This window comes from Penicillium bovifimosum (genome assembly GCF_028826915.1).
Source record: "Penicillium bovifimosum strain IBT 22155 chromosome Unknown utg000006l_segment0_segment0, whole genome shotgun sequence".
In the NCBI taxonomy this organism is placed as follows: Eukaryota; Fungi; Ascomycota; class Eurotiomycetes; order Eurotiales; family Aspergillaceae; genus Penicillium; species Penicillium bovifimosum.
The window spans coordinates 2704210-2716551 of NW_026622715.1; the positions used below are offsets into that span (position 1 = coordinate 2704210).

At 49.9% G+C, this 12342-nt stretch overlaps 3 protein-coding genes across 3 annotated transcripts; 1 reads left to right on the forward strand and 2 right to left on the reverse strand.

Annotated features, from left to right (window-relative positions):
- Window positions 1–546: 546 nt before the first annotated feature.
- Window positions 547–1124, reverse strand: N7515_008672 (uncharacterized protein; the record flags this gene model as incomplete). The annotated part of the gene is made up of 2 exons (XM_056669416.1): window positions 547–1044; window positions 1101–1124. 2 exons carry the CDS (start codon window positions 1122–1124, stop codon window positions 547–549), a joined length of 522 nt encoding a protein of 173 aa, XP_056519246.1.
- Window positions 1125–4617: 3493 nt separating this feature from the next.
- On the forward strand, window positions 4618–4800 carry N7515_008673 (uncharacterized protein; the record flags this gene model as incomplete). The annotated part of the gene is made up of 1 exon (XM_056669417.1): window positions 4618–4800. One exon carries the CDS (start codon window positions 4618–4620, stop codon window positions 4798–4800), a length of 183 nt encoding a protein of 60 aa, XP_056519247.1.
- Window positions 4801–7987: 3187 nt separating this feature from the next.
- On the reverse strand, window positions 7988–9234 carry N7515_008674 (terpene synthase family protein; the record flags this gene model as incomplete). The annotated part of the gene is made up of 3 exons (XM_056669418.1): window positions 7988–8616; window positions 8671–8967; window positions 9021–9234. 3 exons carry the CDS (start codon window positions 9232–9234, stop codon window positions 7988–7990), a joined length of 1140 nt encoding a protein of 379 aa, XP_056519248.1.
- Between the last annotated feature and the right edge of the window lie 3108 nt (window positions 9235–12342).

A 12342-nucleotide genomic window follows, 5' to 3' on the forward strand; every position in this document is an offset into this window, starting at 1 on the left:
TCGCACGTTGCATCCTTTGGGTCACCCAGGTTACTGCAAGAGACCGTCGGGCCTTTTTGGAGCACTGGGGGGTGTTGCCTATGTCATTCGAAGTGGCATGTCGTCAGCGGGAAGGTGTTGAACAGGATATCAAGGACGCAGGTGATAGCCGTATTGGATTCCGATATCCGAAGCAGAGTTCCACTTGCAAAGCTTGACCTTTGCGCATCGTGACATTCTTGGATTTTTCCGCCAAGAGCAAATGGGGGGCCGTGAGCTATGAGACCTGGTGAATCATTAGTGTCGGAACAAATCCATGCGCATGATATTAGGAGATTGGAGGAGCCCTCAGAGAGAAGATTACAGTCGTCTATGCCTCACACATCTGCAGATGGTATGGCTTTCCGGCTAAGGATGATACATGTTGTTCATCATAAATGGGCGTGGGTGTTGGGAATTGGGAAGAAGGTGACATACCGCATCAAGGTGTCTGCTGTGGGAGTGCTGCCGCTGCTTGCCCAGATCGAGACGCTGAGGCTCTGATCTGGTGACCAAATATGCAGGTCATCAGTCATCATAGGAAACGACTCTACGACCTTGGTACGGCATCTGCGACACCGGTGGCCTTTCTGGCCTTTCTGCCGTGTCGACCTGACGAGATTCGTCTCCGTAGTCCAGGGGTTCCAAAGCCGTCTCCTCTGTGACTTGTCTCTTAGCCCCCTTAGGCCCCTTTCGTGAAGGCGATCTCTTCGGAGCGCTACCCTGAGCTTGAGAGTGGGTCTGCAAAGTAAGCCTCTCAGGTGCATCATCTGGCTTACCCTCTGGTACATCACTTGGGGATGACTGCATCCGAGACTCATATTCCCTCTCTTCTTGCTCGCGCTGCCGCTGACGCAGCAGAGCATGGATCTCACTGTGTCTGAATATCCGGATTTCCTCGTCAGTAAGGGTGCGCTTTACTCCATCTGGGTAGTAGCCAAGGTCGTCAGCTGGGGTATCTTCCGCTGGGAGAGTGGATCGCTGTTGGCTGGGGAAATGTTCGGCGTGGAAAGCTTGGAGATCTTCCTATATCAGACATGAAGGTTAGAATCATCAAGATAAGGATTATTGGGAATGCTCACTAGAGTTACAGTTGGGACTTGCATGGTGCCAGCTGTGGATGATGATGATGATGATGATGATAACTCTGTTAAACTAATGTTAGGTGTGGAGGAGAAGGTGAGAGCTGCCGCGGGAGAAGGGACGCGATTGAGGCTGTAATATTACTGTAAAAGGCTGCGATACCGTCACGCCGACGATAAGGCACGAATAATCGCCAAGACTCAGCTGTTTCTTGGCAGCTCACTTCCAATTTCCGTCTTTGCGCTTCGCTATCTCGCTACAATATACGGAGAGGATCACTTTTGAAACTCGAATATTCTATGACGGGGGATGCCTTATTTGAGATATTCGTCGTTATTCGGTGACCCGTAACCCGATGCATTAGCTACAGAATAATAATTAGATGAATGTCCCACTGATAACAAAACAGGGTCAGCAGTCATGTGACCCGACGGTCACCTGACCGCTACTTTCCCACATATATCAGCCCCTTGACAGCTTAGTTCTCTTCTCCTTTCTCCTTTACTCCTTGGTTAGCGCATTGGAGATTACTTGAATCCATCTACTTTCATCAAGTATTTCAGATTTCTCCATAGGTTATGCCTTTCTATACACAAGCTTATTTAATTGGTCCCACAACTCATGGCAATTAGCCATAAGTGCTAGGCTCTAGGCTCTAGCTCTCTTGCATTTTCCCCGGGCTCTCTATATCTTATGAGATCTGTCCGAATGGCCTGCCCAGATCTAAGATCTCTTCACGCACTAACATCCGGTACTGAGTACCCCACCGTGTACTAACTGTCGCCAGAAGAGAGCATTTCTTCTTGTCGCCTGTGGAACCTTTGCTGTCAGGTTCGAAGTCTCGCAAACTGTCGAGGGGCCGCGTTGAAGTGATTCACCATATTGACAGCCCTCTTAAGACACTTGGGATTGTTGGCAGACGTATAAGCGCAGCTCAATATGCTGAAGCATATCTACTTCGTCTCTTGCGATTCGCATGGGCTCTAGCTTCTTATGCAAGATCTTCTACGTTTGCCAACAATTTTAAGTGTGTCTTTAAGAGGGCTGCAGGAATGGTTCACCATTTCAACGAGGCCCCTCTGCAACCTGCTAGACTCCGAGCCTTACAGCGAAAGTTCTACAAGAAGGAAAATCTCCTGGCGGCAGTTAGTACTCGGCGGGATAATTACTCAATACCGGATGCTAGTGCGTAAAGAGATATGAGGAGGGCTGCAGGCCCGTCGCCCATACCTTATAAGTCATACAGAGCCTAGTCAAACTGCAAGAGAGCTAGCACTTATGCTTAAATTCCATGAGTTCTGGTGCCAACTAAATGAGCTTCTGGTTCTAATTAAGCTTGTCGACGAAGCGATCCGGGTGTCAGAGTCAGGCGATGCAAGTCTTATTAAGGTGGTCCACCGGTGGATATCCCTACAAGCCCGTGTTTAGCAATTTCAGCCAGGGAGCTCATTCAGCAAGGACTTGGCCGATCTTATTCCAAATGATAGGACTCCCGCCAACTGACCTACCTTCACTGGGCGGCATGCTACCTCGACCCGATTGCAAATGCGGTAGCATTAGAACGGGCGTTCTCTGCATGGGGTCTGCAACATACCAATATTGTAAGGAGGGGAGCCCGATGGTACTGGAAAGATCCGCAACCGTTTGGATGCAGACGCCTTGATACCAGCAAGCAGACGTGAAGTACCTCATGAACCTCGACCAAGCCACACGGCTCCGCCGTAGAGTTCTCGAGCTCCTGCTTTATGCCGGCACAGACCAGGAATCTGGTGGGTTGTATGGCGGATATAGATGCTAAGACGATGTATGAGGTATTTGTGTCACAATCTACTCCGTAGGCTGAGAGTGTTTGGTCTTAGTGTGCAGGATTCTGCGAAATGGGGGATTTGAATATGCAATCGTGAATCCAACTCAACGAGGAATCATCTCCAAGAATAGAGAACTAGGTACATTCATTCGTCAGGAAGCAAGAAAGTAATACCTACATGTAAAAGTCCAGCACAGTTTATATCGAATCTTCGTCCCCGCTACCTAGGCGAGCCTCCTGCCCCTCGCTTACAACCTCAGGCACCTGAGCCGCAGGTATATGCACCGGTCACGCCTCGAAACAATCCGTTTTCTGGCAAGTTGCCACGTTTGACCATAGAGGGCCTGCGCTGCCCGGTAACCTTGAAAAGCCGCTCAAAAGCGGGTCCATGCACGAAGACAACGGAGAATCTGTTGTAGACGAGCGAGCTAAATCGGGTGAATAAATTCGTCATCATCTGCCACGACGACAGCCACCCGGCACCGGGAGCACCTTCAAGGGCAACCGAAATACAGCCATGATGCCAAGAGTTTGGCTGATGGAAGGAGCCCGGTCTCAGTGAGACCACCATTCCAAATTCCCTGATCCGTTCTCACGACTCCTCACCCGTCATCAGTTTTCGGAATTCCAGGCAGCGCTCCACACATGCGAGACATCATGAGACCAATTCCAGGTGGTGCTATGACAGCTATGTGCTGTAATATGGGAGGGTATGATAACACAGAAAACCGGTTACTTATGGAAGGAGCAGGCGGCTTGACAGGTATGCCACAATTCCCTGATTTCCTGAAGTGTTGCTTTTGGCCCTTAAGCTGGGAGAGAACCCGGCCAAGTTGATTGCGACGCAAAGCGGCGCCTTACGGCCAAAACGACCTCGGAGATAATTCGGCCTAAATTCTTTCCCTCCGATTGGTTGTTCGGCTGAGAATTCTTTCTCTCTGATTGGTTGGTTGTCCTTCGTTCGTGACTCGCGGATGCCTATTTCGGAAGTCACGTATAGGGATAGGCGCAGCTGAGCGTCGCAGTTAATTCCCAAGACCGTCGGGTGCCGGGAGACCTTGTATTGTTGAGATTGTGCGCATGCCGAGAGTCCTTGCTGATAGCGACCAAGTGCTCTCCAGAACCTCATTTTCTTTCCCGAACCATCCTGATCCGAGTCAACGTCATCCATAACGCCAATCGATGCCCGACTTGCTATCAAGCTCCTGGCATTTGCTTCGAGCTTTGATGCCAGATCTGATGAATCCAGATGCTCGATCGTCATGGCACCAGCCGAGTACGAGACACTATGCCCAAGATTGCCTAGAATAGCCAAACTCAGCGGAGCCTTGTTAAAAATCGGGCCACTCTGGGACAGGCGAGCCAACAGGAAGCAGTCGACGGCAGGGGAGCCCCGCATATGTCGTCTCACCAGTACGGATGACATGGCCGACACGGTCGAGCAGGACGTTGTCACTCAGACATCACGGTGAACGATGTTCTGGCCGTTGGTCGTTCCGAGGACTCGAATGGCCGTTCCGAGTTTCCAGTACTCGGATGGAGCGAGGCCCGTATTGAAACCCCGTTTGGTCGAGGCACGTTGCGTGGCCGCAGGAACTCATCAGCTCTTCCTGTGTCACGGTGACGCGAATTGAAGCCTTCAAACTCTCGGTGGGTCCCTCCGGGCTTAAAATGGACTAATACTCGGAGGGCATGCAACAGCATCCTCGATGGCCCATTATGGCAGTATCGACGGCCAACTGACTGGTCTCCACTGGGCCGCGTACTACCTCGACCCGATTGCAAATGCGCGTAGCGACGGTAGCGTGACGGTAGCATCAGAACGGACGTTCTCTGCAGCTCCAACGGCACATGAGGTCTTCCTTGTTATCGGTCGAGCAGAAGTCATATAACAACGGACTTTCTCTGCAGCTCCCACGGCACATGAGGTCTTCCTTTTTATCGGTCGAGCACGGAAGTCATATAGCAAGCATCAGAACGGGCGTTCTCTGCAGCTCCAACGGCACATGAGGTCTTCCTTGTTATTGGTCGAGCACGGAGGTCATATCGCAACCAAATTGTGACGAGTATATCCGAGATCTCCTCGCCCGACGGTTATAGCTATTGCGACCTGTCAGGCGAAAGGAAAAACACGTTAGCCATCGAACAGTTCATCTTGTTCCGGTTCAGATGGGTATCTATGACTTACCAAGGCGTTCAGTTGGTCCATGCATCACTTGGTCGACCATATAGAAGGGCTTCAGCAACCAGGGGGCCCGGTGGCTCTCCCATAGTCGGTGTGCCGGTTGCGAAGACTACAGGATAATATCCTAGGTGGTGGGAGGACAACCTAGAGAGTGATCAGCTCGGGCACTTCTTTCTGGTTCAGACGAGGGTAGGGTACGCACCACTTCTTAGATTGTATTGCCTTGCGGCCTTGCCGTTTTCACAGCTCCATTAATGTTGCGTCGTGCACGGACGGCATATGAGTTATTGATGCCGTCGTTGTCGGGGTGAGTGAGGGAGGTCACGAAAGAATCATCGGAGCTGCAACTGAGGGTATCCTCCTCGGGAGGGGGGTAAGCCGAGTCTCGTGGCGCATGATCAGATAAATGCGAAACAAGATGATCAGAGCTGATGGGATGCACGCATCAGTACATGGACAGAACGCCTGTCGGCCCCAATCACGGCCCGAGCCACTGCTCTATGGAGAGCGAAGAGGTCAGTGGTCTGATCATACAGTTTGCCTTGCATCTGTATTGAATGGGGGCAGACATACCTACATCGCAGATGGGCGTGGCCCATGAAGTCCTCCGACTTGCCTTGCGCGACTCGCCGCTTCGAATCACGGTGAATGATATTCTGGCCGTTGGTCGTTCCGAGGACTCGAATGACCGTGCCGAGATTCCGAGTACTCCGGTGGAGCGAGGCCCGTATTGAACCCCCGGTTGACAGGATTGGACACACCATACTTGTGTCGTGCTTGGTGGGCACCTCATGGCAGGACTCAGACACTATTGAGAAGGAGTGAGTATCGAGATCCCACGGATGGACTTAGATCCTTGTCGGACGACTGCCTATTACTTACGGTATAGAGTCTTCTGTCGATTCTCAAGGATTCCAAAGGCACTCGAGCTCTAGTGGAAATGCTTGAGATTCACAGCTGCTTATCTTCGGGGCTGTGAACAACTGGAGCTCCGTCGTGGGTCGTCCGGGAGGAAACGATGGCTCCGTCTGTTGCCGGGGCCTCTGCAGTCATCAGTATCAATTTTCGTCATGTCAATTTTCGTCATGAAAAGGGGTGGAAAGAGATGGCGGGATACTTACCAAGAGAGACGAGGGGTCGAACCCCCTCAAGGCATCGAGGCAGCCGAGGGAAGGACTCGCCTGGGGCCCTTGAGTTCCTACTCGGACGTCATGAGGCGCCTCATCAACCGATTCCGCGGACCAGATCAACCAGGAACTTCGTTGTGGCAGGTATATTGACTGGTCTGGGGATGAAGGTTGATCGGGGAGCGATTGAGAAAGGGCAGATTTTTTTTGTATAAGTGAGAGGGAGGGCACGACTAATCACGAGCATAGGACAGCCTTGGAACAACATACGCGCTTACTATACCGGGAACATGAATGGATCGTTTAAGGCGAGCGCATTGGAGGGTTGTGCTTGTGTTGCATTGTGCCGTGAGATTGCATTGCGGGTCCGACTTCACGACGACATCATTATTATTATTATTATTATTCTCTTACGCTGACGACGACATCATATCCATCGGCCTTCGTGTCTGAACAATGGTCCAAGGTAGGTGGAGAGCTCATCGGCTTCCTTTTCTCAAACGGTTGGTATTCTCCCATTTTCACTCCGGTATCTACCTACCCGACACGCGGGATTATGGAGTGTCCTGGGTTGACTGGTGGGTTTGCTAATCGATTGAGATCAACTACAAGAGCCATGGCATGGTTTTAATCAACCATCAGTCATGATAACGTGAAAGGTGACCCGATGAGTCGTGGGATGCACTTCTCGTCCTGACCTCCATCTCAAAACCGAAGTAGAAGCTGAAAGATGGCTCGGCAGAGCACTGAGAGCAGCCGCAGATCGGAGGGGGAAATGAGTCGTTTGACCGATGGTGAATGCACCAAACGACATTCCACGCGCTGCAGGGACCAATGGCCCATATCATTACTCCTTGGTTAGGTACTGGATAAGTGATTAATACATACACGGGCACAGTTCGGCCATGTTAGACGTCTGGTGGGCGCTTTACGTGAAGTCAAGGTATATTCTGCTTTCCCGCGTACAAGTACTGGTTATATAGGCATTGTCAAAACGAAGTCCTCTGATTACAACAGTAATTCAAGCGAAACGCAACCGACAAACGAAGCCAAAACCTGTCACACAAACCTATTTCCCATCCATCTGGCATAATTTGCGGTCAATCGCTGTTTCAACAACGTATTTGCATTACGCCTCAGCATACTTGAATGTCTTTCCGAACACCTTGGCCGGCTCTTCGTTATCAGCAGGAAACACGGTACAGTGGGCTTCTTTGTAAGTCTTCGTCTTGTAATTCGTCAGGGCTTGCACCTCATTCGTCGTTAAACACGACTGCGCACATATTCCAAACCGCCTAGGCCGGCTCCCGTCTATCAAGGCTGGATAATCGCCCTGTTTGGCAGGTGGATAGCTGATAGGCTTTGTCTTGCGCATTATGGGGGTTTCGGGCAAGTGCATGATTTACTGGATGGGCTTTGGTGTTGTCAATATTCCATTGAAAAAGCAGTAGGCTTGATAGACAGCAAAAGGTATAGTTCGTCCTCAATGTCAGGGAGGTCGGTAGTAGGTAGTCGGATGCACCACCAGATCTTACACCGACATTCTCCTGTAGTCAGTCGCAGCCAGGCAGCCCACAGCCCACTTGTGGCTGATACATAGGACATGGGTGCCTGACGCAGGTAAAATCCGGCTTACACTGCATCCGTTCATGCAGCTCACATTGTGGCGGCGCAGTGCGATTAGTGAAGTGGAGACAACATCGAAACACCTTAAACGCCAAGTTATATTAAGAAAGTGACTATTAGCCAAGACCAACTATCGAGCCTCTACTCCACCTTCGCCTGATATCGTTTCGAAGAAGCACACCATTTCAAATGCGTATCCGCAAAAGCCAACACTGCTGTCTCGAGGATCGCCACATGGACGTCCGCTTTCAATGTGTTATGGATTTCATCGTGCATTTCCACTGCAGCAGAAACGCACAGGTTGTGGATATCGCATATCTCCTCGACCGTTTTAGGCAGGAGTCTGGTTGCTTGGTCTGTGTCATTTTCGGCTTGTTCTTTCAGGGATACCAGGACTGCGTTCATGGGCTCGCCGTTGCGGCGGTCTTTCTCTAGGCCTACGAGGTCGTTTTGCAGGCCGAGAACCAGACTAACTCTTTTTTGGAGCTCTAGGAGGTCGGAGTGGTATTCCTTGCTGATTGGTTGATGTAGCGTGCGAATCAATGTGAAAAATGGATGGATTCCCATTGTTCGGCCACGGAATCGCAGGTAGGTCTCCAGTGTGTTGGGGAGTATGCCCTGTCGGAAGAGGATCTCCTCCCGCAAGCCCTCACACATGTCGCATATGTCGTTGCTCAGCTCTTTCGCGGTACTCTCGGAGAGGTTCAGGTGCTGAACGCAATACTCATGGAACAGGCACAGGATCGATGCCACGTTGTTTGTCGGGGAGACTGTTTATCGGGATCAGCATCGGACTTGTGTTGCAGTTGAGCTCATCTACATACCGTTTGTTTTGCTTCCTTGAAGCTTCAAGATAGTCTCGTCTAGGGCAATGATCGCGGCATCAGGTGGCATAGCCTCGAGAATATCGTCGCCGGCGCAGTTTGCAGCCAGCCAGGCTGTCATGCAAATCCGAATATCCTCAGATCGTACGTCTGGGAAGAAAAGATTGATTGCAGCAGCCTCTGCAAAGCACCGATCGTAGAAGTCCTTGGTGTCTCCGGCCTTCTCTGGCTGAATTGATGCTTTGAAATTGGCATGTGAATGTATCACAGCTGATGGAGGAGAATGATGGATAGGAACTATGTCGTAGTGAGGAATCTTAAGCTACATGAGAAACTCCTTTGTCAACAACCGTTCATAACGCCAATAGGGCATCGAGAAGGACATCCAACCTTAAGAGAAACATCACGCATTCCCAATGGAATTTCACATGATTTAACAACCGGCCGCTCGTTGCGTCGATGATAGTCCGGAACGTGGCCTGATACTTGCGTAGGAAGGTGGATCCGCCCAACCGGAGGGACAAAGCCGAGGTGTTGCGAGAGAGTATCATTGCGTGAAGCCATTTTCAATTCTAAAAGTGAATTGCAAATTGAAACACAGAATAACACACAACGATCAACACATTTTATATACACCGTCTGCCCTCTGTAGGTAGCACGGACACAAACAGATATTCCATCGATCATCCAACCATCCCCAATGCAAGAGCCAAGAGATTTTCTTTGTTGCTCATGACGTCGAACTGGCTTTTAGCATGCACGTTAGCAAATCCCCGCATGTCTTTCATGCTACTTGATAGGTCATATTCCGAGCTAGCCAGCTTGCATTCGGGTCTAACAGTTCCCCGGAGATAAGCTATACACGCATAGGCCGGTTGCAAGCCACGCGATGGAAATCCATTGTTCCATTTCTGGGCTATATGCACCTAGCTTCGCTGGGAATGGGATCTTACACCGCATCATGATCGACACCGGGCAGAGTGCGGGGCGAGTCCGAGTTTAGTATGAGTCTATGCGTTCAGGCTTCCTACGTGGCAGAATGGATCCCGGGTTTGGTCGGCTTCCTCTTCCCTACCTTTAGGGCAAACTGTGGATCGTTTCATGGAAATGGTTGCGATTGGCGCGTATGTAGGCCGGGCGTGTTCTAGAAGTCCAGGAGGAGGGGGCAGACATGCGATTCACTGGTTGAGTACAAGTTAGAATCTGAGTCAACTGCGTAAGGCTGCATCCTGGGCAGTTCGTTCTTTATCGGACTCAGGCTGGGATCATTGGAACGGGCGTGGGAGGGACGATCGCCGGTTGCCCGTTCGTCCCTCGGGAGGACAAGTGTATGAAGACTCTTTAGGCAGGTGGCTTTTAGGATTATACAAGATGTGGAAGCATAACAGGTAAGATATCCATGCATTCTCGGGTATACCTACATCAATGAATTCTTGATCTAGATAGAACGAGACTGAGTCTAGTCCCAATGATATTCCATAGAATCTGATAGAACACGAACGCCAAGGTTGTCTTAGGCAACTAGGAAACTGTTGTGTGAATTCCTAGTGAGAGACTATACCCATTTATAGCAAAGCAACACGAGTTCATTGACAATATCAGGTCCACGCGTTCTATGAGCACAGCCTGGAAGGATCCTTGCCAAATTGAGGGCCCAATAGCGTCATCTAACATATCGCCTTGGAATAATCTCGAATTGCTTTTGGAATTTCATGGTCGTCATGGCGGGCATCAATTGACTGCATCGACCTACTTAAGATTTCAACGATACAGTACTTACATTGTAGGTGATCATGATTCATGTCAATCCCCCCACCACTCTATTCCCGAGTAAGTCGCTTCCAGTAAGCGGAATTATGAGGCTGGCAGATCGACCTTGACTATTCTAACACCATGCTACGTTCGGTATAAAGGTCCTCATACTATGGGCGCTTACGGCGCTACAGCCAGATATGCATACCGTCAGGTGATATCGACAAGGTAGCCTGCGCCGGCTGCGACGCCAAGTCAAGTTTGTTTCAACAACTTACCATCCCCAAGACATTGACTCTGTTCTTCTTCGGCCTAAATGATTCATGTCTTCCCATCGTCTCGCCATATGATGAGGATGACATGATTTTCGACAACATTCAACCCCGCCTCGGTGGAATGTGGATACCTTCATGAACATGGCGTTGGAATCTACATCCACAAACGGGCCAGGTGGATCTTCAAGACCCCTCCAGGGACCCATATTTCGCAGGATTCGTCGTCCACGGTTCTCGTTACTTTTCGCCCCCATTTCTGACTGTAGTGTCCTTGGCCTGCCGCCTTGTGTGAAGGATTTTGTCGCTAAAGAAGACAATGGGGCATACGGATCCGGGATGAGTGGAATCGAATGGAGAAAACCACGGGATATCGGACTTTCTGCGATGGCTTGTTGTTGATGGGCATGAGATACGGTACAAACTTCGGGGTAATAGCGCATATGCTATATACGGTGAGTTCAATCGAAATTTGGGTGTGGATGGAACGGGATGACTCTTTCCTCTATCAGAGGAACAGAAGTAACGTTAACAGGTAGATTAATGATTTTATTGCTCAGAAGCGGGGTTCATGTGGTCCAGAGCAGTTCTCTATGCGCATTTGCACTGGCGACGTAGGTACTTGACTTCTCGGGGCAAGTTTAGTCGGGCAGTCCAGAGGTCTTCCAAAGTATACCCTGGCGTAGGTTCGCGAAGTCGGATTTGGTACCTGCAAGATCAACGCGCTGCCATGAATCACTGAAGCTGCTCTAAAGCCCGGGCATGTATGGACATGGTACTCGGGTTTAAACTCAAGACCGAGCAATATACCGAGGCAATTCATGACGACTTAGGTACCTAGCCTCCAGTTGGAAATGCTTTGTGATATAATCTTGGGAGAGAAAGCCTGGAAGGAAGGACGGGCGGTGGTGTGGAACGTTTCTACCTACTGGCAGAGCTCAATTGGAATACATCCATATCGGCTCACTCGACTCAACCTCCAGTTCCATCGTTGAACACAACCTAGTCAGAGACCTCGATTACCGTTCAAACCGACGTGTTCGATATGCTCAACTACAGCTAACCTAAGATACATAGCGAAACGTCTTCCGGTTTACCATAGCGAAATGTCTTCCGGTATACCATAGCGGAAGTTCGGTGTTTTTTTGGACCATTAAAATCACCATTAGTCCAAATATAACCGTTTACGGCGGCCCCGAGCGTTCACGCACTCACACAGGCTAAATCTGCTGAAATAGGTAACAATCCAATTCAACAAGATAACAAACCCAGCTAAGGAGAGAAGAAAAAGGAAGAAAAACAAGAAAAGACGCTCGACAAAAGAACAAAACCTAACAACATTTATCAGCGACATGGCAAATCTAGCTGTGCAATTGAAGCATAATATAGATCTCGAGGATGCTGGAAAGTTCCGTGAACAGCAAGAAGACTATAATGCGATTAAGGAATAGTTATTGGGATGAGATGGGACATGATCCTCAATTCGCCGACATCCGGCCAGAGGAATTTGAAGTAACTAAACCTTCTCTAACTGTGAAACGTGGAGCAAAGAAGGTTTAATTACTTCGAACTCGTCTGGCCGGATATCGGCGGATTGAGGAGTCTTCAGTTCATGCCAATACAACTGGCGTGGCCGTTCATACGGGAG